This window comes from Telmatherina bonti (genome assembly GCF_933228915.1).
Source record: "Telmatherina bonti genome assembly, chromosome: 17".
NCBI classification, from domain to species: domain Eukaryota; kingdom Metazoa; phylum Chordata; class Actinopteri; order Atheriniformes; family Telmatherinidae; genus Telmatherina; species Telmatherina bonti.
The window spans coordinates 22156075-22183442 of record NC_136615.1 but is presented as its reverse complement, the minus strand read 5'-3'; the positions used below and the strand labels follow the sequence as shown (position 1 = coordinate 22183442).

At 37.0% G+C, this 27368-nt stretch overlaps 1 protein-coding gene across 3 annotated transcripts in view; it reads right to left on the bottom strand.

Moving 5' to 3' along the window:
* Window positions 1-15244: 15244 nt before the first annotated feature.
* The window catches only part of pnpla7a (patatin-like phospholipase domain containing 7a), a 26919-nt gene continuing 14795 nt past the window's right edge, over window positions 15245-27368 (bottom strand). For 2 of the 3 annotated variants that reach the window (XM_079256069.1, XM_079256067.1), the window contains 14 exons: window positions 27112-27175; window positions 26690-26858; window positions 24657-24839; window positions 24278-24396; window positions 23923-24079; window positions 22331-22447; window positions 22093-22162; window positions 21741-21857; window positions 21442-21590; window positions 21155-21307; window positions 20902-21021; window positions 17676-17760; window positions 17110-17225; window positions 15245-16305 (listed from right to left, as the gene is read on the bottom strand). In XM_079256069.1, coding sequence (XP_079112195.1) covers window positions 16174-16305; window positions 17110-17225; window positions 17676-17760; window positions 20902-21021; window positions 21155-21307; window positions 21442-21590; window positions 21741-21857; window positions 22093-22162; window positions 22331-22447; window positions 23923-24079; window positions 24278-24396; window positions 24657-24839; window positions 26690-26858; window positions 27112-27175 — 1751 coding nt within the window. In that variant the 3' untranslated portion in view covers window positions 15245-16173. The remainder of the gene's footprint in view (window positions 16306-17109; window positions 17226-17675; window positions 17761-20901; window positions 21022-21154; window positions 21308-21441; window positions 21591-21740; window positions 21858-22092; window positions 22163-22330; window positions 22448-23922; window positions 24080-24277; window positions 24397-24656; window positions 24840-26689; window positions 26859-27111; window positions 27176-27368) is intronic. The other variant, XM_079256068.1, reaches the window with a different exon arrangement.

Below are 27368 nucleotides of genomic sequence, written 5' to 3'. Positions count from 1 at the left end.
GCATTTACTCATATTTCCATTCAAAACAGCAGAAAAAAGTATAAAAGCTTTCAAAACTGAACAAACCTCAAATTAAAGTATCATTTTAAATACTAAGTATTTATATATACTAGTATACGAAGAGATCCAGCTGTTTTCTAATTCAGAGTCTACAACATGCTACAGTATTCATCTTTTTAAATGTCTTCAGCCACACTCCAGGCATTATTACCAGACTGTAAGCCGGGGCGGGATCCGCCAGTGGCAACTTTGTACATTTCATTTTCAGTCTGGTCATGAACCTGAGGTGAATCTCTAACTGTTGCTGTAAAGCTTTTAGATGGGGGAGAGGCTTGTGGGAGCACTGCTCACTGGAAAGAGTAAAATTAGACATGTTTTCATGTTAGTTTCCAAAATTCTCCAATAAAACCAGAAAATGTTACTTGATGTGTCACTAGTTGCTTTTTGAACTAGAGTGGGGAAGTCTGAAAAGTCACTAAATTTAGGGCCAAATTAGCTAAGCTAGCAACAGCCAAGCTGTATTTGATTACACTGGCTCGCACATCAGTGTAATCTGTATGGCAGGAAATTGTCCACAGAAAAATGTTCCTCGCTTTTTGGAGTGCAAACTGTTAATTGCAATAACTTTTTCAAAGCAATGAATACGCCTCAGTGCGTATTGTAATTGCCTTTGTTGTTTTTTGACTAATATGATGTATAATACGTGTATTTAGATAGTTATTTATTGACCAAGGGGGCAATATGAGGTATTTAAGGATGACAATCCGACTTAGATGGAATTTCGGGTTGCGTCGCAGAGGTAGCAACGGAAATCGTTTGTAAACCGAGGACTGCCTGTACTTGTTAAAATCAGCATTCAGCTATCAGTTCTGATTTTCACTGGATTTAATGGGAAAATGTGTCAAAATTTGGGGCTGGGCTGGTCACGATCCTCTTCCCAAAATTTAGTTACTGTGATGTATATGCATTTAGATATGGATAATAATAATATTCAAGGCATAAAGGCCACATGAGATCATGTGAGGTGCTAAAATAGCATACATGAGAGTGACAATGGCACTTCAAAAAAATCTTGTTCTTTAGACCAGGGATCCTCAATCCAGGTCCAGGACAAGTGTCCTGCAGGTTTTCCAAGAGTCCCAGCTGCAACATGTCTGATTCATATCAATGTGTATTTAGCAGACGCATGCAGAGCTTGTCTGACTCTGAGTCTGGTGGAGTCCTAGGGACACTAGGAAATCCTGCAGGACACTGAGCCTTGAAAAACAAGGTTGAAAATCCCTGTTTCAGACCTACCATGAGCCATTTTCCACTAAAAGCGCAAGCTTCATAGTCTATGGTTGTAACCTCTGAAAAATAATCACATCAATAAGCAGTTTATTATTGTCAGACAGAAATTGCAGCCTCCGCCTTTGTAGGTTTGAATAACAAGGAATGCCAATTCTAAAGTAGTCTTATCCAAAACCATTTGGTAGTGAGGGTGCAGTATGAAAGAAAGGAAGGATGGAAGGGTGGTTTACACACCACTGCTGACACTGTACAACATTCAAGACGTGTTGTAGGGCATGGGGATATTTTGCCATGTCAAATTGGGAGAACGGAGCAAAATCTGTTTAGTTGTGAAAAGTGGTCATTTCAAGAGTTTGCCCCCAAAAAGAGACTTTGTGGAAAGCAAGGGTAAGTACTCCTAAACAAGGCCAAAGCAGGGATGGTTTTCAAAGGTTGTGCGCAGATCAACCATTTATCTCCTGATAGAAACAAATGTAAAAGGGTGAACCTTACAGAAAAAATGTCAAATCATATTTGAAGCCATTTAGTGCAGCAGTTACCAGCTTCTGGTTTCAAGAGAGGATCTGATTTGGCCTTAAAGGAGGGCACAATGGTGAAGATTCAAGGTGACAGATTTAGGCCTCTGGAGATGTCGGCCTATCAATGAAAGATTGGAAATAGAGTTTTCTCTTAGCGCTTGAGAAATCAACAATGTGCTGATTAGTGTAAGTTGTAGGAAAAAACAAATCCTATAAGCTCAACATTGATTGTACATTAAATGGGTTTTATCTTTGAAATATCTCTTTTGAAGGGTTGAAATTTATGCTTCTCAAATAAACTAGTGGATGTAGTTTTTTTTTTACCTTTAGGGTAAATTTTGTGCATCCCAGCAACAATTAATGGAAAATGCAAAGATATATTACTTTAAATACTATGGACACCAGTCCAAGCTGTACAAAGCCTCAGCATGCCCTCCTCCATGGCTGCAAGAAACTAAAGTTTACCTGGTTTGTTCATCAAAAACAGGAAGAAGCCTGGTGCAAAAATACATCATTCACGTCACTGCATTTTGTATGTTGTCATTTCAGTCTCGAGCAACAACGTGGGCGTATTTCTATTGCACCGAGAATACTCAAAACCTACAGATGTGTTTTCTATTTGGGGAAAAAGTTCTACTTTTAGAAGCTGTGAACCTCTGTGACGTGCTTGGACAGTGAGGTGCTCTCACCTCGTGTTCCCAATCAGCAGCTTTAGCAGGATATTATTAGCCTGGCAGAGGGCTAAGAGAAGCATCTGCTCTGCTCAGACCTTATGTTATCAGCCAGAAGCTGTGGATCCATCTTTGTTTTCATCCTGACCCCCAATTCTGCGCTTCTGTTAAAGCATTACAAAGAACATAACAGGACACACAGGGCCTCCCACACAAATCTGTAGACATACCGAGCCTCACTGAGTTTATGCAAACTCAGTAAGGCTCCAGCCCACATAATTATAGCCGGCAGAGGATATGATTTTCACTTTTTTTTCAATTTGCAGCATTAATATGCATAAGGCTTGAGCAGCTTGAGTGTTCAGTCAAACTATGTTTAATCAATTTTGTTGGCTGACTGGTGAAAAAATGTAGGAAAACAGTTATTAGAAATTGTTATATTAACTTAATGCCATCCTTTTTAAACATATTTATGCTTTGCTTCTCTTGATTTGATTTTAAAACTAATAATAAATTGATAAGTAAGTTTCCTTTTTTGGGGAATAATTAGTAATAACTATTATTCAGCTCACTTCAATTCAATTTTACATGGTAGCTCCAAGTTTTCCACTTCTATTCAGGTCAGAACAAAACACAAATTTAACTTTCATTACTGTATGTGATGATTATTCTTAGCCAATGATGGCAGTAGTTGTTGCAAACGAATATTATACATGATTAGCTTTGGTAGGACAGAAAATTTAATCTATGCAATGACAGAAACAAGTAAGGCTTCAGCACCTTTGTGCACGAGGTTGGATGGTGAGCTATTTACCATGACTGGCACAAATGTAGTTGATAGTCTAATTATGGTTAATTAAATTCTGTACAGATAATGACTCCAGTTTATTGTGCTTGATAAATATATTATTGTTGATTGCAGTTTTTTTTATCTTCATTATTTTTAATTGTCCGTTAAGCAGTTTATTGCTCTGCCCATGAGCACAGTCACTAAAACACTAGAATAGGTGCTCTTCAGACACGACAATGGCTTAAAATGCTCAGCAACACATTTCATATGTATTTCTGGATTATTTAATTTGAAATCATGTTTTGGGCAGCATGCTTGCATCTGCATACAGCATGCGTTATTTCTGCATTGAAGGGGAACCTGTTAAGTTGTACTGTATACTGCATGAGAGCTTTTCAGTTATCAAAACATTAACTTTTTTACATGTCCAGAGGTGCTTCAGTATAGTGTTTGCAGAGGAGTGCTGACAAATGTTCCAACACATTTTCTGGGTTCAGGTAACTTATTTAAGGCTATAAGGTGAAAGATGGTGTTTTGTTATATAAAGTATGAATCATCACCTATGTTGCGCCCCTCAGAAAAACAGGCTACCACCCCTCTAAAAGTAAAAACAGCATTTTCTCTTTACTGGCACAACATACCGGTACAGTCATTTTCTTTTTATCTTAATATTTTAGTCTGAGGAACTGATCAGACAATTCAAACCAATAAAGCAAGTTTCTATTACTATATTAGGCTTTGCTGTATATCCCTCCTCCTGTCAAATGTAGATCTGCTTGGCACTTAGATTAATTAATTTCATTAAAGAATTCAGTTCTGTAATAATTTCTTGAAGTATAACTCAGTTAAAATGCCAATTCTGCTGAGATGAAGAAGACCCAAGGCTTTGCGATGCAGTGTGTGAAACTAATGGGGATAAAGCTGCACACATCCACAGAAACAAGCATGAAGCTGACAAGATTAGCAACTGAATTTTAGAAATTAGCACTGGAGAGCTCACATGGGACCTTTTCTCTGATTCAAATCTGTCTGTATTTAAAGATGTGCAACTGATCTTCACATCAAAGTTAAATGGGGATCAATTTGATTCAGAATGTTATTGTATTTATTTAAGACTCCAACCTCTAACTGTTCTACTTTTTAAACGCTGTTAACTTTGAGATATTAGATTTTGTTGTTTTTTTTCTGAGAAGGTAGTAATTCTGCAGCTGTCATTCAAGACAGACGAAAGAAGCTGTATGTAAAGTTTCCAAGCTTTCAATGTTAAAATTTGTTTTTATTATCTTATTTATTTGGGTCTGTCAAAATCTCTGGTTTGATAAAATAGGAAAGCAGTTGATAAAATCAGGAAATACATGTTAATAAAGATAACCACTTTTTGAAACACTTTCCTTTGCCTTTTACACGACGGTCACAGGGAAAAAACAGTTTTACAACATCTGCTGATCATGTGATATTTAATTGTGTTGCCACTTGCCCAATACATGCAGCTAAAAGTTACTGATGAATGCAAAAACAAAAGTACTTAAGCTTGATCATAGGATTAATTGGTATATTTAGGGCTGATTTGAACAATTGTTGAAGTGAGATTTGTTATGTTTTAATACAGTATTTCTTTCTATTAATTTGCTTAAACTCTTTGATAGATTTGGGTCTGCCTCCTTAGGCCTGTCCTCTTAGTAAAAGTGAATATATAACACACTTGCTATTTGACATTTCTTTACATTTGTAAGTGCAATTTCTGACATATTTTATATGTATTAGTATTCAAGCCAAGTTTACATGTTCTTGTGTTATGTAGCAATGAAAATGAAAAAACTGGAACTGGAAAAAAGAAAAGAAAACAAAAAACAACAACAAGAGGAAACAAAAAAAAAAAAATAGAAAAAAAACTGTGGGATTCCGCAGTATTATAAAAGATAAAATATTTATTTACAAATAACTATGGGCAGAAAAATGTAAGAAAAGATTGCCACTTATCATAAAATGTACTAGATTTTCTTTTGCATGAATAAATTATGTTATAAAGTTTGAGAAATGACATTACATCACAGAGCCATTTGATATAGGATGGAGCACAGCTTGATTTTCAGAGAGAAAGTAAATGTCATCTTGCCAGTGAGGTGAATTATAAAACCTTCAGGTGATCAACACAACGCTGCTGTATTCTTGTGGAAGAATATGTCTAAATGGAGAGAAGGTTGTAGATTTATGTGAAGCATTTTTGACAGTGTTACAATAACTCTGCCAAAAACTGTAGACAGATGAGCAACAATAAAACAAATATGAAAGATCTGAAATAGTGTTTGATATTTTGAAAAGAACTCATCTTAGGATGATTCACTCTGGCCTCTTTCAGTGGCTCTTCAGAGGATTGCCTCAGGTCTTCTTTCGGTTTTCTCGCTTTTGCTCCTGTCTCTTTATATAATCCCAGATTGACTCATTGAAGATCAGATCAGAAAAAGATCCTTGTTTTTCTTGTAAGTGAAAAGTTGTATTTTTTTTAACAGTTGTATCAGTTCCACAATATGCCCAGAAAACAACTCAGTTTTTCTTTGGTCTTGCTTAAATATTCTTGAATCCATTCAGTTTGCATCTACACATATAAAAATCCAATCGTGCATAGAGACAGCTCAGGAAGTAGCTACTCATTTGGAGTTGCAGTTAAGTCAAGAGCTTTTCAGTTAAAGGGTGCATGCTGCAGCTGCATGCTGCTTTGCTCTGGGAACAAAACACTGATCTGGAGGGCAGAGACATATTGAAAGGGAGCAGTTCACACAGCTGCAGGCTGATAGAGCTGTGGATTGAAGGTGGTGAAGGGAGGTGATTGCAGGTGATGATTCCACCTGTCAAGATTCATCAAGACCTGCAACATTAGTCTGCCATAGCTGACTGGGTTAGATATTTGTGCTACATAGAAAATGCTGAGTACTTTTAAAAAAATGAGCCAGATTTGGATCAAATCCAGACCTTTGCTGTATGTCATTTCTGGCCTTTCATTCCTGACTATCTTGGTCTGAGAATGTCTCAAATACTTTGCAGATTTGAAGAAATAGACCCTTGTAGACCTTATTTTTTTCTTCTTTCGTTTATGTGAAGCACTTTGAGTCGCAGCAGTGTTTGAAAGATGCTATATAAATAAATAAAGAAATGCCTTCCTGAATTACTTACTTGGCTTTTGTATGCGCCAACATATATAAGCGGCATTTGTGGTTAAGTCACAAAATATTTTTAAGAACTGTTTCTCAGATCTAAAAAAAAAAAAATGTGATATTTAAATTATTTAATTTAAATCCATCAAATGTGCTGTAATCAGCCAAACTCTTTATCATGAAACAATTAAGATAAGCAAGATTTTGGTTATTTTCAACCAATATATTTCACATCTTTCATGTAGTTGTTAAAGCACTCTTTTGATATTTTCCCCTCTTTTAAAATCTCAGTAGTGTGTATAATTGGCCTACAACAGGATTAATTTCAAAGAGTTATTTCAGGTTCATTTCTGTCATTTATATATGTAATCAAAACTTTGTTTTTACTCTCTTTTTTATTTCAAGTCAAATACACCCAGGAGCATTAACTTGGCTAAGGAGTTAAGGATTTGTCTGTAAGGGTTACATATAAAAGAATGTAAAATAACTTTTTAAGCTATTATTTCAGTAGTGGTAAAGGCATCTAACAGTGGATCTTTTATCATGGTCAGTTGATTTTTATGTCTGGTAGATAAAGGTCAAACATACTGCTGCAGATAAAGTGTTCTACATGGAACTAGTGCAAGTGTAACTCCAGCTGAGCGGCCCATCTCACTAACCTCCACTTTGTTGAGATAGGCAACTGCAACTATAGCAGCATAAAAGCTGGGTTCACCAAACTGATATCTCTTCCAGACAAGTGTGATCTGGGTAAGGATTCTATGTTCAGAGACATCAATCCCCTCAGAAGACTTACTCCAAGAGGGGAGGCAGAGGTAGGCCGCTTTAAGGATACATGCAATGATGAAAACTGTCGTCCTGTATATCATGTATTCTTTCACACAAAGTTTAATTTCAATTACTTTTTTAAAAAAACTGGACTGCACGGTGGCATACTGGTTAGCACCATGGCCTCACATCAAGAAGGTTGCTGGTTTGTCCCTCAGCTGGAGGGAGATTCGAACAGAGACCTGTCTGTGTGGAATTTGCAGGTTCTCTTTGGCTACTCTGGCTTCCTCCCACAATCCAAAGACATGCATGTTAGGTTAATTGGTTAATCTAAATTGTCCCTTGGAATGGGCGTGAACATGAATCTGAATCTGAATGTGTCCCTCTGTGTAGGCCCTGCGGTAGACTCGTGACTTGTCCAGGGTGTACCCTCTATCTCACCCAATGACTGATAGGCACCAGTTTCCCCTGACCCTCAATTGGACAAAGCTGTTAGGAAAATAAATTAATTAGTTTTATTCCCAGTAAGTCTAAATCTAATGTTTTGTAGTCTAGTCAATATGTTAATTGCTGTCACAAAAAACAAGTTTAATGTTTAAAAGTGATTCGGGGGACTTAATGAGCTCTTCAGTCATCATTTTTAAATGTGACAGTGCCTGTTGGCTTTGTTTGGGGTGGCTGTGTAGATAGTGTCACTTATAGTCTGTTTTAGTTTTGTTTTCTTTTGTTTTTTTAACCCTGCGCTGTGGCTCAAATAAAAACAGTGTGGCTATCTCTCCGAGGTCATGCCGAAACAGCTGCTTGATGCATCCACATTAAGGTTGAATAACAGCTTGATAGAGACCAGCTGTGATGTTCCAAATATTTGCCTCATTTATTTTGGACCGAATTGTTTTGCTAGTGAGTAATCAGGGCATGAAATTTTCTTTAGTAAGATAGCTTATCTGGCTTCTGATCTTAATCATTAAACTAATATGTGACTTTTTAAATCTGTTTCCAATCTTAATAACATGAATTTTCTCATATCCTGTAGGTTGACTGTGTAAAGATGTTTTTCTTCTGTGTAATAATACATTTTTGCAAAAGAAAAAACAACAACAACAAAAAAACAAAAAATTCAGTTAACCAAAACACTGCAGACACGCGTAGATTGGCAGATAAATTTAAATAAGCTCAATCAATAAAGTTTTCTTTATGAAATGATTCCCTACATCCACAACCACAGCGCCAGACAGATTTAAAAACAAGAATAACTATACAATGTTTATGATAAATAAACAGAGTATACCTATAAATATTGCACATCAAAAGTAACACCACTCTTAAGTGTCAAATGCTAATATGAATAAATGGGCCTCCAGACTGGCCATAACCAGTGGTAGGTCCATGATGGAGCGTAAGTCCAGGCAAGTTCCAGAGTTCTGGCCCCACACCAAAATGTAATCACTCCACTGGACCATGGAACAACTAAAAGATGTTGTTCAGAGGAGGGCAGGGCTTAGCTGGGTTCGTGAGGGGTCATCAAATCACGTATTAGCAGAGTGAAACTGTTTTTATTTTTATGTTAAGCACTTTGTTATGCCTTTGTATATAAAGTGCTATACAAATAAAGTTTGATTTGATTTGACAAAGAGGTGCAAGGCTGTGGGTGGACTACAAAACAAAATGAGGAATTTTGAACTGAATTTTGAACTGAACTGGGATCCCGTGTAGAGAGAACAGGACGGGAGTTATGTGGCTATACCAGATGTTGGTGAGGAGCCAGGTAGCTGCATTCTGCACAAGTTGTAGACATTGCAGAGATCTGGTTCATCAACGCAGAGTGTGTTGCAATCGTCCAAGCATGAACTGATAAAGGTGTGGATTTCTTTTTTAAGGTCTTGACAACTGAAGAATAGCTTGACTTTGGATCAACAGGTGGGGCTGAAATAAAACTTGTCCCAAACCACAAAGTCAAGTTTAAAATTATAAGTTGGAGTGGGTGGTCAGTTGTATGAGATGTGGAGCTTCATTTGTTCAGCTAGGGGCACCAAAGCAGAATAACTCACATACACTACACAAAAAAAGTTACGGATATTTAACTCTCAGGTGGAATTTACAGAAAATGTAAAAAGCTGATGTAATATGGTAATATCACAGCAGTGATATTACATCATTACTGTAGGTAGAATTATGTAATGGTAATTCCTACAGTATGTACAATTTATTGAATTTACTGCTAAAAATCTGCTACTTGCCCCTAGCACAAAGAATACCCCACGGTGTTTTATTAGCAGACCAAGAAGCCATAAAAACAAAATTAAAAACTGATTCTAATTAATATTTTACACAAAACCAAAAATGTTATTGAAATTGTGGATTTTTCTCACCAGTATTTCCTATTTTTTTCTCAACAGCATCTCTAATGCATTGGCTCTAAGGTATTTGGGACAGTGGTACTAAATTATTGTACCGGTATGTTCAGGTGGGATTGCTGATGCAAGATCTTTCTGTGTGTAGCCACTATTTATATTCTCACACGCGACAGAGGTACTTTCACTACAGCAACAAAAACTGTGACCCACTTACCTGTTTAAGTCTTTTTTGTCCCCATTTCCCCAAAACCCTGCAGGCAGGGGATGAGAAATGAGAGGCGATAAAACCAAAGGAAGGAAGGACAGGGGAGCAGTGCTGTATGGGTGGGGAGGAGGAGGAGGAGGAAGAGATGTGCTGTATCGTTTGAGGACGTTTGACCTTCTATAAATCACAGCGTCTGTCTTCTGAAGGTCAGAAACTTCCCCTTGTCTTTCCTTTTGTTCTTCCATGGATGCTTCTTCATATGTCCTGCTGCCTATCACAGTAATTCAGTCCAGATGAGGGTCATTGTCTGCTAGCACATCAGCTCTGTAGCTACTCTTGCTCACTGTCAACACTGACTTTCACACGAAACCTCTAATTTCCAGAAAGCCTGTACTCATTCACCCCATTTTTCCAGCCTTCACTTTCCTTCCCATGATGTATCGATTGAGACGGATGCCACTCCCTTTTTATCCTCTTCTTTAAGCCTCCCTCCCTAAACCCCCCTCGTCTGCTCATTAATTAGCTGTTGCAAGTGTGTCTTCCCCAGGGAGAGTGGGAGAATGAAAAGACTCATTATGGAATACATCAATAAGGTGTGATTAATTATACAATGGCATGTGTGATCTATATGTCTATACATGCATACAGTAAACACCCCCACATGTACGAAAGCTCCAAATTTATGTTTTAAGCTACTTTGGTTGCTTAGGACACATTCTTGAGACTGAAAGATCTTAGTGTTTTCTGGAACAAGCTGAACTGACTGAACTGGTTACATGCCTGCACCATTATAACATGTATTTATCCTTTTAGTGGTGCAACCTGGGGCAAATATGATGATATAATCATGCTTTCATGAAGTACTTTAATTTGGTTTAGATTTTATTTAAGAACAGACTAATCAAAGACAGGACACGAAAGTCATTTGTTCATCAAGTTGCTTTGTAAAACGTTGCTTAAAAAATGTCAAGACATTGCTGTGATTTCATAACTTTTTAATCAGATCTAGTGAAGTAAATTTTACCAGAAAAAAAACATTTGTATTTGCACAGCCAAAAGACAACTTTTCATTCATCTAAATTTGCATGACTCTGCAGTTAAAAGGCATTACTCGCAGTGCTTAAAGAGTTGTCACACCTGGCTGACTGAGAGGAAACATGACCCCAACAGCAAGTTGTAGATTAAAACAATGGAAAGGACCATAAAACTCCTTCAAGGCCGTTTTCAGTTCATGTGAAAATAGTGTGAAAATAGGTGTTGGTTGTTCCCAGTCAGCTGAGTCTAAAATTTGACATTCATTTAGAATCCTAAAAGCTCAATCAGATTAAGAGCTGGAGCCTATCCCAGCAGCCTTTGGGCGAAAGGCAGGGTACACCCTGGACAGCTCACCAGTCCATCGTAGGGCCACACAGAGACAAACAACCACTCACACTCACTCCTAGGGGCAATTTAGAGTAACCAATTAACCCAACATGCATGATGGTGGGAGGAAGCCAGAGTACCCGGAGAGAACCCACGCATACACTGGGAGAACATGCAAACTCCACACAGAGAGACCACTGCCCGAACCCCACCCCAGCTGAGGATCAAACCAGCGACCTTCTTGCTGTGAGGCCACCGTGCAGCCCCTTAAAATTTGACAACTTCAAACAAAATGGGAAGGTCATGAAAGGGGCATACAGGGAGATACAGATCAAGCAAATAATACTGTTTAGTGTCAGGACAGAAAACTGAAAGCATTATGTCTTAAGATAGAAAAGAAAAGAAAAACAGAAGGAAAGAGTTGGTATTTGTGACCAAACTTAATTACTGAGATACTGAAATAAGTGGGGTTTACATATAAATCAGTTAAACCATCACTGAAACTTAAACCGAGGAGAACAGAGGTACAGAGGGATTCATATTTTTAAGGCAGGCATGGGATATTTGGAGTGAGGAAAGAAGGGTCAAAATGACAAATCACAGAATTGCATTTGAAAAGAAAATAATAGAGCAAGTATTGTTTGTTGCAGATCTAAAGGAATCCATTCATAAGGATTCAGGAAGAGACCATCACACCACAGTGAGAATCGGACCACAACTACACAGGCGGGAATGTAGATCTGCAGAACTATGAATGAATTAAAACAGCTGTAATGGCTCCCCTTATATTTCAGGATTAATTTTTAGGTTATTTTAGTCATTTAGAAATGCCTTAATGGTATTTAGCCTTCTTATCAGTCTGATCTGCTTTAAAATTATGAGCCCTCAATGACCCTGAGGTCCTCTGGCACTGACCTCTAGTTTTTTCCTAAAGTTAGAACACTTACTGTGAAGTTTCATCATTGCAGCCTTCGACTGTGGAACAGCCTGCCAGAAAACCTCAGGCCTGCAGACTGTTAATGTTTTTAAACAGAGCATCAAGAAACACCTTTTTTAGTTTAGCTTTTACATGATCTTATGTAGTTTTTGTTTTTTTTTAAGTCGGTTTTAGTGTTATAGTTATTTTTAACATTCATTCATTCATTCATTTTCTAAACCGCTTAATCCAATTCAGGGTCGCGGGGAAGCTGGAGCCTATCCCAGCTGGCTTTGGGCGACAGGCAGGGTACACCCTGGACAGCTCGCCAGTCCATCGCAGTATTTTTTTAACATATTTATTTTCAAATTTAGCACTTATGTATTATGTACTTAAGTACAAATTTAGAATTGAACCAAGACATGCTCTGGCAAACACCTTGGCCTCTGCATGTTGTGCTTGCATTTTACTAAGTGAGCTATGGAAGATTTTGTTAAGAGTCTAGAGCTGCTGCATGATACCTTAGGCCGAAGGTGCCCACATCTGGCCCTCGAGATCTACTATCCTGCAGCTTTTAGATGCAAATTCTTTGTAAGACACCTGAAACAAATGAGTGGGTTGTTACCAGCCCTCTGCAGAGCTGAATAACATGCATGAGGGACTTCGGCCATTTAATTCAAGGGTGATGGAGAAAAGAGTCATCGAAGCTGCAGGATAGCAGATCGAGGACTGGACTTGGGCACCCCTGCCTTATGCATTCAGAGAAGCAGCAGCTGTGCTGAACCACATGAAATAGCATGGCTAAGATTTAATGCAATTTTTTTTATTATTATTTAAACAATATATTACATGAGCCACTCCAGCTGTCAAATTTGGATCACTGATGAAGAAATCATCTTTGGGGCCTGGAAATCTGGTATTTACCTTTTTCAATAGCATTAAAGCACAAATGATTATTCAGAGCACAATCATAACTCTATTAGTATTCAGCTGCAGCCCTGAATAACAATAATTCTGGTATAATTGACTACAAGGCAGATGGCAAACAGGGAAAAGAGAAACTACACAACAAACAGTGGTTTATTAGTAACAACTGGTCAAAAACAGACATCATCACATTATAGGCTTATTGGCAAACATTCTTGTACAAAGTAATCATTGAAAAGAGAGTCAAATGAGGGCACAGGGTTGTTGTTTTTTTCCCGCATAACTTATCCGTAAGGCTTTGTTACATTAACTCAATCACGCAGCTCCATCTATTTCATCAGAACTCCATCATTTGCCCCCATGAACCATTTAATAAACTAGTGCAAAGCTTATTCTGCCCAACGACACTGATTCATTGTGCTTGGGTGGTACAAAAACCAAAACCAAAGAGAAACATCATTGCTAAACATTTATTCTATTATTAATTCTCTCCAGTGTGCTCATACATTGTGTATAAACTCCATTAAACCAACAAAATATGAGATCATCCTCTCCATAGTTTTTATCACAGGTTTTGTCTTACAGTCCACACATGCTAGGCTGCAGGCATTGCAGCAGTAATATTTACGATTACACATATAAGGAAAGGTATAGGGTGCTACATTAAAATAATAAGAATAAATAATTCCCAAAAATTGCATTGCAATAGTTTTAGAGGTTACCTGGTTGGCTGATATTTGCTTAGTGTGTAAATATCAGAAAGACTTTGCATGTGTGGTCAGTGAGGGAATGATCTGCAATATGTAAACTCCAAAGATAAGTTTGGGATGTTCTAATGACAATAGAATAGTTACTTTCACTAATTAAACAAGGTTCTGTTTTTTTGCCAAGTGTAAATCATCATCACTCTTTGTTCTGTTCATCAGACTTCTCAGTTTAGGGATGAACCCCTTTTGGGTGATATAGTCTCTTTTTTTTTTTTTATGCATACATTGTTGCCCAACACCATTATATGAATTTGTTACATGTCATTCTATGTCTTTTCTAAGATTTTGTTATATCCATTTTTTTATTATGATTTGCTAGTGTTATTTAACACCAAGTTAGATGATTAATACCCAAAAGTAATCACAATAATTAAACACTAAAAATGATTAGTTCCAGTCCAAAATGTGAACACAGTTATGAAGCAGTGCTGTACAGGGCCATGGTAATTAGAGCTATACAATGATTCAATCAGTTGTCCATTGAATTACTGTCTGGAATGATTGCCCAGTTATTGTTACATGTATCTAACTACGTAGGGGGTTAGATCATACTGTGCACCTATTGTATATTATCATTTTTCAGTAAATAACACATATATGAAAACAAATTAAAGATGATATAATATGCAACATAAATTTCCCATTAATATAACCAAACCTCTTACTTTACACAGTGCTGCGAGGATCCATGTGCATAAACTAACCAGAGAGGGGATGAGCCTCTATCACACCATCTGCCGTCTTGTCATATATTCAAGCAAAACACTAAGTGGAAGGGGAGGGGGGGGGTGCAGGCAGCCTTTCCTATGTGTCCTTGGCACTAGAGTACAACAAAATTGAACTGACAGGCATGATCACAGGGTGTGTTACTTGTTTTGAGCTCTTTGTCCGATTAAATGAACATAGTTTGGCAATCTAGTTTGGCAAGAATCACTACATAGACATCAGTAAAGAAAACCTTTTATTTTAGGAATGTCAGCACCCTCCCTTTGAGGATAAAAGTGGAAATATTTTGTTTTCCCTTCCCCATGTGTCTTGATTATTTAGGAAGCAAATTGGTATAAGTTTGAATTTTTCTTTTTAATAAAAGGTGCCAGGTATTTCCATTTGGCTCATTAATGACTTACATGAAGTAATGGAAAAACAAAAACTGGATTTTTTTTTCCAGTTTTTTTTCAGATCACTCATAATAGGCTAAAATGAACATTGGTAACCATATTGGTGTGTAAACACCAGTTTATTGGAAGTGAAAAAACAGGACAGTCTGAAATGTAAAGACACCCCGAGTTTGCACTGTATTTGTTCTGCAAGTGGATAAAACTGCATGCAACATCACTGTCGCTTGCACTGTGATGGCAGCTAAGGTAAAGCCCATCAGACTTTCTATACTGGGGTCTGTCTACATACTCATTCAGTCAAGTTTAAGGGATGTAACTGTGCAAAAGTCACTACTTCGTACCAAACGGCAACAATTAAAGGCAGAAATAATTTTACTTGTAGACGTGGTTGTAAGACCTCTTTTTATGGCAAATCCTGTGTTTAAAAAAAAAAAGCAGGATTTAAGGACAGTTTCATGTCAGTATATTATTTCAGTACCCATTTCTTTTATACTTGAGTCCAGCATGAAAAGATAAATATTCAGCAGCTAATAACCAATATAAATATGAAAGCATATTAAAGGGAAAAAAGTAAACCTTTCCTTTAATAATAATAATAATAATAATAATAATAATAAAAATAAAATAAAAAAAAAAGCCTCGGTTATTTACGTTAAAGTGAACTGTAATGAACCATGCACTAACAAAAGCATGTAAATTATTATACTTCCCTTCAATCAAAGGATAATTCACTTATGTATTTAATTTGGGAGAAATTGTGCAACTACAAAATATGTGTGTCTAATATTTCTGCAAGCCTAAACAAATGTTATGTCATTTCATTTGTATCAATTCGGAAGCAACACTTTTATCACGCGAGTAAATGATGGGATTAATTATGTCAGTGTAAAGAGAAATAAAAACATATTTATGATATTCAGATTAACTGACCCTTTTACTAGCTTAAAGACAAATGCAAACTTTTCATCTGCATCCTAGTGATGAGTATTTCATGGAAATAGTGTCTCCTCACCAGCCCTGTTTTTCAATCTTCCATCAGACAGATGGGACTCATGTAAAGCTTCAAGAAAATGGTATTTATCTCAATACGAGAAATGATTAGGCTATGAGGCTTAATAAACTATGAATACATGACTGCTAGATTGACTCTAGGTGCTTGTACTCTGTTTAACGGTTCATCTGTTGGCAGCCACACAGCTAACAAGGCCAAGTTATAGAAGTCAAAGTGGTAATTGCACTCATGAGTTATCAGGGAAAGATGGAGGGGTAAAATGTGGTAAATATGGCAGGTTTAATTGTAATGACCTGTTCATGTAGAGTTCATCAGACCAGTCTTTAAGCAATGGACTGCTTGGAATGGACTTGCTGGTTTGTCAGTTCCTCCGATGGATTGTTGTGGATGGTTGAAGGCTTGCTGCTGGTAAATGAGGTAACAGGGCGTGCAGGTCTCCCTTCCAGCTCATCATCCTAAAGATCAGAAGAAGGGTGGTAAAAAGAAGATTTTTAAAACTGGACTAGAATATTATATCGCCAAATCTTTTGTCCAATTTAAAAAATAATTATTAAAATAGCTCTCAGAGTCCAGCACTCCACCCGAACTAAGACATATGTTTAATTAGAGTGCCTTTAGGGTCTTCCAATTAACTTTAGAACATATCTTAGAAAATTATCGATGGCTTTTAAATCATGAACTGGCCCAACTACAAAATCAACCTCCATCTGATTTATCCAAGCCAAACACTTCACTTCTGTCTTTCCCAAAGTCTTTAATTGAGATTAGCCCATTGAAGTTTATGTCTGACTGTCAACATTCAAATGGGACTTTAGAAATCTCCACGGCACAGGTGAGTGTTAATTCCCCTGCATATATAAAGGTTTCGCGATCGACACTATAAAACCATTTCCTTGTCACTGAGTAGGCCCAAACAGGCAGGTGGAAAAGATGTAATAAAAGTAAAATAATGCAGTTTGAGTGTGAAGACTCTTACCATTTAACTAACGTTAGCAGATAGAAAACAAAGTTATAGTTATGACAATTAATATTTCAAATATGAATGTAGGTACAAGCAGTGTGTTTGACATCCAGTTTGATTTTTTTGCCAGATATAAAGATATTTTAACAATATATCCAAAGATATTACCTCAATAACTTCCTATGTATACACTTATTTTAGTGTGGATACAATGTAGCATGCCAAACTGGTTTTCTACTGGATATATTTATTAGAAAAGAAGCCCAAGTGTTCAATGTAATAACCCAAAAGTTCACACCGTGTCAGCAGTCTCCTCCCCTTCAGTGTGTTCTCCATAGTGACCATACATCTCCATGTCAGACAGAGCACTCTCCAATGCTTCCTCTTCATAGTCAGTGTGGTAGTCTGACTCTTCTAAGGGGAAACCGTGGATGACAGGGTGCACAGAAGCATATTGTGGGTGAACAAGATGGAAAGTGCAAAAAGTGGTGGCAAATGTAAGCAGGTGAAAAAGTCACTAAACTGTACAGCAAACCAGTTACATGTTAAAAAAAAAAAAAAAACCACATCTGTTTTCTAGCCAGCATTTAGCTGGTAAAATTCAATATAAAATATTAAATGACACAGATCTTATATACCATCTGTACTGTGTTTGCAATGAAGATTCAGAAGTGCATCCACTCATTTACACAAGACAAAATAAAACAGGGAAAATACAGGAAAGCCTAGCCAAAAGCAAATTAGAGCAAATGTGAAAAATATGAAGAAGAAAATTAAATCCATCTCCAAGATGCATTTTTTATGTGCGCTTTGAGTGGGTGTGTTTAGAAGAGACAGTGTCAAAATGTGAGTCAGAAATGTTACCATCCGCCAGAGCAGGTTTAACAGGCTCAATGCGAGACACAATCTCTGCCAAGTCAGTGAAGGATGCATTCGGACATGTCAATACCTGAAAGACACACATTTTTAACTTGGACAGTATCTAAAAAAAATGCACAACAACTTTGACATTGCCTACAGGTGTGTGGATTTTCATTTTAAAACTTGAATTTCCATTTAGTTGCCACCATCTTGGCTTTTCACAGCCAGTTGTGATAACCATGGGATAGGTTTCACTGAGACACCCAAACGGCTGCAACGAGGGGGCTCATTTTTCACTTAAAGCTGCCTCAATCACATGAAGTTAACAAACTTTAGTTTGTTAAAGTTGTTATTCTTACAAAAAAATCTCATCCCTACAGTGTTCATTTAAAATGACCAAAACATGATTGTTGTTTTTATAGAGTTAAATACTTTGAGGTAAGTGTGTGTGGGATCACACTCTTTGGTAGCCAGCCGGTCTCAGGAGGCCATTTCAAGTTTTCAAGTTGAAGTTTGTTCATTATTCTAGTCTTCATTTTAATTGTTTGTGAATTTTTCTTTTACATTTCTGTCAACTACAGTAAGTATGATCTAAACTTCACCTGATGATTTTTTTTTTTAATCATTTAATGCATCATTGAAGTACAAAAAGTTTAAAAAAAATAATAGTTTAGGAATGAAATTCTGACAGAGACTGTTCTTTTTAAGTTTCTTTTTTTTCTCTCCTCTTTTTGCTTCCTTTTAAAGATTTTTTAACCGCCTTTTATTTCATTTGAAGCCATATTATCCCCTCCATCTGTTTTAGGTCTGTTATTTGTTTGACTTTTGCATTCTAAGCTTTGTCAAAACAGCACTGAGTATGTAATGAAATATGTTTAATGGGGAAGACGTGCATATTTTTTCTTTTAGAGATTTTGTACATTGTACAGTAGTATCTGAAAATAAAAAAAGCATTAACAGATGGTGGTGGATGACAACTGTTTAATGAATAAAAATTGGGACTCGTCATGACGCAGCGTTTTTTGTATTTTTCCTGTGACCATCGACCACACAGCTAAAACCAAAATGGGGTTGGGATTGCATTGGGATTCCCTTTAGCATCAATCCTGCTTTCATCCCAGTCATCTCTCATGTTACTGCTCAGATTCTCATTTTTCTTCATCATGCACAGACCATGCACTCACTAAACAAGTGCGCCTCTATCTTTTGCCGGGAGACAAATTTGGTGAAGATAAATTTATTTCTGTGTCTTTCAACAGCAAAATATCTGAAAGTTTTCATGTTATTAGATAAACACAACAGTGTGGCTCAGGGGTCAAATGTATACAGCGTCTTAAAAAAGTTGTCCATTTCCTATTTGTCAACTTACAACCTAAAATTAAAACAGGATTTGAGGAGGTTTTATCAACTGAGGAATAATCAACCACTTTAAATGTACAAAGCATCTTCAGCCATGATATAACAAATAAAAATAACTACACCTGAGTGAGCATCAGCATCACTCTCTAAAGTCAATATTCTGTAAATAGTGCTTTTTGCAGGTTTGTTATAGTGCCTAGTTTTTACATTTCCTGATTTGGTTTTTAATTGGGCCTTAGGCTGAGGGGGACGGGGGGGGGCTGCTGGTGTGCATTTCTTCAGAACATCAACACTAGATTGAAAATACCCTTCATTATGCAGGACATTTATTGGTGTTGCAGACTTTATGGCCTTTAACTACATATGCATAAATACTAAGACACATGGATTGCGCACAGATTAAGTAAATTTAACTTTGAAAGTAACTGGCACCACATGCTAATTGAGGCCTTCAAAGAAAAAGGGGCAAATACATAATCACATAGCAATTTTCCTTTTTTAAATACTCAAAAACAGTTTAACCAGTCCTGCAACCCTTAACTGGACTAAGCAGTTGGGAAAAATGAATGAATGAATGACTGAATCTTTAACCAGTTTCATTTAACCGATTTGGACAACTTTGTTTAGGACAATTACGTTGTGTAACATTACCTGTCAATTACACACATCCGCTTAAATTACAGGTAATAATGCAAAATAGCTTGTGAAATTACAGTAAAAGCTCATTTAAGCACAATAGACCAGACTTAAAGTTAGTCAAACATGGACGGTTCACAGGAGAAGTGGCAAAGTTCAGGAGATACAATACTGGTATGAAATGTGTTGACACAACAGCTTTTCAGTAAAACCCATTGGTTTGTTATTGTCTATTCGAACCAACACACTCCTCCAGTCTCATTTAATTCTAAACAGTAAATAACAATTTGGGCCTCGGATGCATTTCCTGCTATAGTCTGCTTTTAGCTATAGCTATAGCTATGTCCCAATTCAGGGTCTGCTCACTTCGAAGTGTGCAGACTATGTAGGCTATGGAGTGTTCAACATAGTCTGCACACTCCAAAATGTGCTTACTGTTAGTGAAACGAGATAGCCTTCCTAGTGTATGAGAATTGCCCACAGTGCTCCAGTCCTCTGTTGCCCAGCAATTGCATATGATATGTTCATCTAATTAGTGATCCTTTTCTTTTACAAACAAAACAAAAAAACCCACAAATGATAAAAACTGGTGGCAGTAATTTTTCATATACCTGTGTGTCTAAATTGCAAACATGTGGAGGAGGCGGCCCAGACCAGCTCTCCTCGGGATGAGAGCGCAGCGAAGCTCTCCTCTGGCTGACAGAACAACCTATCGAGCTGACGTCAACTTCAGTGAAAAATAATCCTGGTGTAATTAAATTCATTTTTGAACATTGGGCTCCATGTTGCTGCTGTCCCAGCTTGTCTGCTGGGACAAATGTGTGCAAATATATACATAAAATGCAAAAAAAAAAACAAAAAAAAAACCGCCATTGATGGCACTCGACTGCTGCTCATTCTCTATTTTGTGTGCAATGAATTCTGGGAGAACAGATACCACGAAGGATGCATCGCTTGTAGCCTTCCTTTCAAGCTAATCTGGAGCCAAACGAATTGCGGACTAGAAAGGTGGATTCGAAGGTGCCTTCAAACTGGGAGAGCACTTGGTGCACTACTATGACAAATCCGCACTTCAAAGTGTGAAGACCCTGAATTGGGACACAGCTTATATTGACTTTGTTATAGACTGGCAGGCCAAGAATGCTATAATGTTTATCTAACTTTATTTATGAAAAGAACTGAACTGACATATATTATACAAAGATTTCCAGACTGCATTTCTGCCAACTCTTACATTGTTCTTGCTCTGGGTGTTGTGGAACTCCTCTTGGTGTCTGTCTTTCAACATTTTCTCAATCACACCACTGCGACTCCACACGTCAAACACAGTCTTGCCGTGCTGGTATCCCACCTCCTAAAATACGCAAATGCTGCTCAATATTCTTTTATATCCTTATGGATAAAATGTCACATAAAAAAAAAATAGTAGGTCTATAAATAAATATGTCTAAAATCTGTTCACAGAGAGAAAGCCTTTTCAGACTTACAGCAATCTCATCAAACTTGCCAAACTCCAGAGTCCGGTATCTGTCAATGGGGGGTCTAATGTACTCGCAGTAGTCACTGTTCTTCACTAACTCCAGTTGCCTCACGCAGCATACATAGGCCAGCCGAGTCTGAATCTCTGCCATGTTTAACACCTGTTGGAATGAACTTATTAAAAGAAGAAAAAAAAACACAACTCCAGAAAAAACCCTCCTTGCTACTCATAAGTTAATATATTATTTTTCTCCACATCCTAACACAGTTTGTGAGTTAATTGTTAATTCCTCACCTTTACTTTTTCAGCTAAGGGGTTGAAACGTTTCCATAGCAACCACCAGCCTGAGAGCGAATCGCCATAATTAGTTAGGTTGGTTTCATCTCGACTGCCCACATCAATAGCTATCACCACTTTAGCCCCCATGGAGCGCGCCACATCAGCTGGAAGAATCAAAAGGGAACCATAAACCACGGCACGGGGTGAGAAGAAATCATGTGTTTGAAACATAACCAAATACATGAAGGTAGTGAGAGAAATGACAACTAACTCAATAAATTTAAGTATTAAAACTTAAAGGAAAAAGTACAAACCAGGCAGGTTGTTGATGTAACCTCCATCCATGAGCAGATGTCCATCTTTGGGGTCACAGAGAGGAGGCAGATACCCTGATAGAGACATGCTGGCACGGACATATCGCCACAGAGAACCTAAAATGGCAAACACCAACTTCTTTCAATATAACCTATTTTAAATAGTTTCAAATCAAACCACAGAGCAGGTTAAAACTGAATTTACAGCCGGATACTTTTTTTAAGGAAATACAAGGTTTTGGGTTTTTTTTTTTTTTTTTTGGGGGGGGGGGGGGTATTTTAGTCAACCGTTCTTTAAGCAAAGTTAAAATTATTCTTGGAAGAAAAATAAAGAAGTACACAAAATACTAACCATCAGTGTGCACTCTCATAGCTGAAGCCGTGATATCTGTTGTGATGTTGAAGTATGGGATCCACAGGTCCTGCATACATAAAATGTTACACCAAGCAAATAACAAAAGCATATGAAGGTATTTAGTTTTAACTGCTAAAATACCAATATGCATGCTTTTCATCTCCTCAACATTTCAGATCCTGTTTTTTTTTTTGGATTAGATTTTTGCCCAGTGTGGTTCCCTCTTATTTCTCACCTCGATCTGTTTGCTCTGGAAGACATTGCTCAGGCCTGAGTTAAAGGCAGCACCAGAAAACATGGAAGTCACCGGATATGTCAGATCCAGCACCTTCTTAAATACTGAAGTCATTTCCTACAAGGAGAGTCAGAGATGAAGAGTTCATTTGATTTAAAATGTGTGATGGATTCTAGTTTAATGTGCACCTCTGAGAAAACAGGAATACTTAATCCTGTTATTTCTCTCCAGTGGATGTCTCCATAATTTCAGTGATTAGAGGATAAATTCACCTGTCATGAATGTTTTCACTTTGTTCATTTGACTTTCCTGAGGACCTAGTCTTTATGTAGCACAGTTTCTCTTTTAATTCAAAATAAAGGAGCAGTAAATGAGCCAGCTGCTTCTGTGTTCAGATTGAAGGACAGAGCCAGCAGAGGAGGAGCTGTTTACTCTGCAAGAGGAAAAATACTACCACATGCCAAGCCTGCAAACCTGGAAGCAGAACAGATTTCTCATAGCTTGTCACATTACTAAAAACCTGAGGATGTAATTTAATGGAATACCTAAAGAGCTCTTAAAAAGTTCTATACCTTATAAAGTTATATCTGAAATAAAAACCCATTACTCTTCATAACTAATTTGCAAAAAATGGCTTATTGTATCACCTCAGGTCTGAACCGGATATAAAAAAATATGTCCTTTGGTGAATTTGTTGTGCTTTTTTTTGTCTTCCAATTATTAATAATTATGATAAATAAATTTAAAGTACCCAAAATAGGAAAAAGACAAAAAATAAATAAATAAATAAATAAAAAGCTAAACACTTCGCTGGTGTTTAATAACATTCAAAGTAATGTAAGCAAAGTCAGGACAGAAATGTCTTCTGTTTAACACCATGACCTACCACTATTAATTTCCTGTCATCTCTACAGTGCCCACTGTCTAAGGAACAGAAAATACCCCTGAAGTTTTAATAGCATGACAAGAAAACTTAATGGATATGTGTGTAATAATTACTAACATCTAGTAGTAAAGATGGGCATATAAATGACTTTAACCACCAAGCACATCATGGTAGTTTTAACCAACAGGAGTTAAAATTCCTCAAGACATAAACAAACCTTTATGTGTGAGTGGATCCAGTGACCTCAGGTGCAAAGATGAATACACTACATGCATGCTGTCCTCTTATTTGTACCTTTCAAGGTGTTGCTCATCCCGAAAGATGCTCTAGAACCTATCAATCACTGCTGTTTTAAAGCTGAGCATGTTCTTACTTAACGCACAGAGTTGTATGTTCATTCAGAGACACCAAAGTAAAAATTAAGACAAATTCAATGAATGTGAATCCACAGCAAGAAGATATAATGCCTCATTCTAAGAGAATAAAAACATAAGTTATTTAATTTAAAGTGATTAAATATAAATCAAGACACAGATTTTTATGATAAATCATATTTTTCTGTCATTAAACTTTGATTTTGTTACCCACTATACTTTCAAATTGGCCTTTGGAGGTAACAGGTATAGAGGATAAAGGAAAACTAATGAAAATATTAACAGGTGTCCTTATAATATTTAAGAAGCAACATTACTGCTATGACTCTTACCATTGCCCATTCTCTGGCCCTTATCCTCATGCGAATGTGGCTACGATCTTCAGCATAAAGTGCCCCCATCAGGGATCCGATTGAAGTCCCGCCAATTAAATCCACCGGGATTCCAGCCTCACTGAGTGCTCGCATTATACCCACCTGGGAGCAACCCCTGATTATGAGGGCAGCAAAATAAACAGAGATAATATTCATCTAAACTCCACTACTTGTGTTCTCAGTCTCATACAATAAACATATGATCCAAAATGGAAAATATTTCACGTATTTTATCATTTTCTTTTTTTTATATTACAGAATTACATAAACTTGGAACAATATTGCCTGCGAAGTATGTATGAACTAATTTTACCTGGCTCCCCCCCCTCCGAGGATGAGAGCAATAGCATTGCCAGTCAGAACGCGAGCCAGACGGGAGAAGTCAGAATGGCGGTCTGCCGGTTTCTCAAACACACGTTGATATAGTTCCAACTGCAAAATAAGTAGAATGTAAGTAACAAAACTGGAAAGATATTAGGAATTTAATGAACTCAAAAGGTTTAGAATAATTTTGCATGAATTTAAAAAAAAAAACAAAAAAAAAAAAACAAGATTATTAGAAAACATCAAATCACAGTCAACGTGGGGAAGGGCCAGACAAAGTTAAAAAAAGCGTTAAACTACATTTTTTTTAAAAAAGCAGGGGGGAAAAAAAACCAAAAACATTATTTGGCAGTATTTTCAATTCCGACCAGCTTGGGCAGGCTTCTTTTAGAGAAGACCCTGCGGGGACAGGAGAGGTGGAGATGTCTCGAGATCCAACTTCGCATGTTGAGCCAGTGGACAGTTCCTTGGGGTGGAGGGCCATCTTCTCTGTGCAACAGCACCAGCTGCTTCTGTGCACGCACTGCACTTCCTTCCAACATGCGCTCCAGCTAGGGGGAAGGCATTGAGCACAGATGTTAAACATTCTTATGCGTCACTTTCTTCTCTGATGTTTGCACACACTGAAAAAGAAAGGTTTGATTCCATAAAGAGCACTGAAAACTTGTCAGCCAACACTATCATTGGGTGTAAGCAAGCACCCAAATGTCTTTAGATTATGCAGATGTCATTTATATTCATGTGACTTCAGGAAGGATCTTGTATATGTCTTCTATAAGGCACTTTGTACGATGAATGACAACTGAATTAACAATTTAATTGAATGTAAAGCTAAATAGCTGTAGAAGATGTTCAAATCCACATGCTAGTCAAGAGGTCCTCTGTCTCCACTGAAGTTTTGGTATATAAGCAAGGTGAGAGTGTGTGTACTTGTGTGTGCCCTGGAAGATAAAAATCAAGCAAGAGCTATGACTCATTCCAAGCCTAGGTAAATATTGATCCATCTTTCTTTTTCTCCATCCATTTCCTGTTAAATAGGGACACACATTCTTGTTTTTCCCCCTTTGAAGGCAATCAACTCTCCATCAGCTGGACATACACACCATGCCTTTGTTTTACAAAATCCATCTACTCTTTACTCATTTGTCCTCGATGCCCAACAGTCAAATACCATTTTGAGTCGTTTGTCAATTACTTTGTTAAACATTTGGGAATAAAAATGATTAAAGAGTAGAACTATCTGGGGTAACCTTCATCTCAAAAATTCTTGGTACATGATATACCAGTTTGTTTGTTTTTTCTTTTCAGCATGTGTAGAATAAACAAGGCATCGTGATTTCAAATTTCTGGTAACACCATGAGACCATCAGACAAACAATGGAGACCATCGGGCACCAAGTTAAATGTTTGCCATCTTTCATTCATATTAAATGCAAAGAACACAAAAATGTACCAATGAGCATAATTAAAACAAAAAAAAAGAGATTAAAAAAAAAGAAAAGGAAAAAAAAAGTATTTTATCACAGAGCCATCAAATAAAAGTTGGATTTAGCTTCAAATACACTACAAGTCAAAAGTTTGGACACACTTCCCCATTGGATTTTTGGTAAAGTGCATCCAAACTTTTAAATGGTATTGAATATGTTTAATTTAAGTACCTTCAGCAATTTCTTAGAAATACTGCATACTTTGGAGTTTAGTCACTCTGCACACACATTTTTCTTTTTTTTTTTTTTTAATCTCTCCTGTTCTGATGATTCTGCACCCATTGCAGCTTTAGGTTTCCGTTCATGTCTGACAGGATTAAAGATTGCCATTGTTTTCTGCTGTTGTAGCCACATTAAAGCTGAACATGTGCGCTGGGATGTCTCTCTGCCCATCTCCACAAAAACACGGTTCTGCACCCTTAATCTCACAATGATGGAGTTACTGTAGCTTGTCTGACAGCAAGATATTTTTCTTCTTTCCAAGTGCAACTCATTCAATACTTTTGAAATTACCAATAAATTATTGAGACAGAAGCAATGAATATCCCAGGGCATCAGTAACTTTGTAAATACTCCAATAAATCTGACCTCAGTCCAATGTTTAATATGTCCAGTTTTTCGACACATACTTGCAGATGTCTTTTTATTCATGGTACCCTCTCTACATGTCTGGACAATCTATTTAAATGTTTTAACAACTTGTTAGTGCTGATTATTCTGTGTTTAGGGTTAAGTTAAATGAACACTAAAAAATGGTGTGTCTTAAAAGTGAAAGTGCACTCAAAAGTTAAAGAGTAAACATCAGTTAAACATTTATTAAAGTATAAACTAATGATATTAAATATATCACTAAACAAATTAAACAAATGTTGCTCTAGTTTACATTTTTCTTCTGTCATCACCTCCCAGCTCACCTCTCCAACAGCAGGATCCTGCTCTCCTAGTCCCACAATAATGATGCAGTCAGCCTGACGGATGCACCGCTGTGTCCAAGGGGTCAGTGTGTAGTCAGTCTGATAAAGAACTATGCGATGGATGTCTTCTTGTTGGCCGAGCCAGCTGGACAGACGGTACTCATGAACACTGAAGGAGAAAGGAGTCCATGTATAAATGAAAACAGCAGATCTATGTGTTTTTGCTCATTGCAACAGAAATTACTTCAAGTTAAATAAGCAAGATAAACAAGTTATACAGAGAGAAATTAAAATCTAACTGCAGGAAAGGAAAAGAATTTGTTTAAAACTTTGTAAAAGTCCTGTTTTATGAGACATGAGGAAAAAAATACAAAAGCAAAAAAAAACACTTGCAGAAAATTTCAAATCCTTCACAAACATACCTGTCTAATGCTGCAGCTCCAAGCCTCTGTTTGATAATATCACTGGTCAGAAGGAGTGTGGGTCCTATAAGAGACCAGATGCATCTTTTATTTGTTCTCTGATGTAATTTTATGGCAGAAACCATTGAGAAAAAAGAAAAAAAAAACCTATGTAAAAAAATTAATTTACTTGTTTAAAGTTTTAGGTAAAGCTTTTATTCAACATACTAAATTTAACCAAAGAACAGTATTACATTGTCAACACAAGAACCTCAACA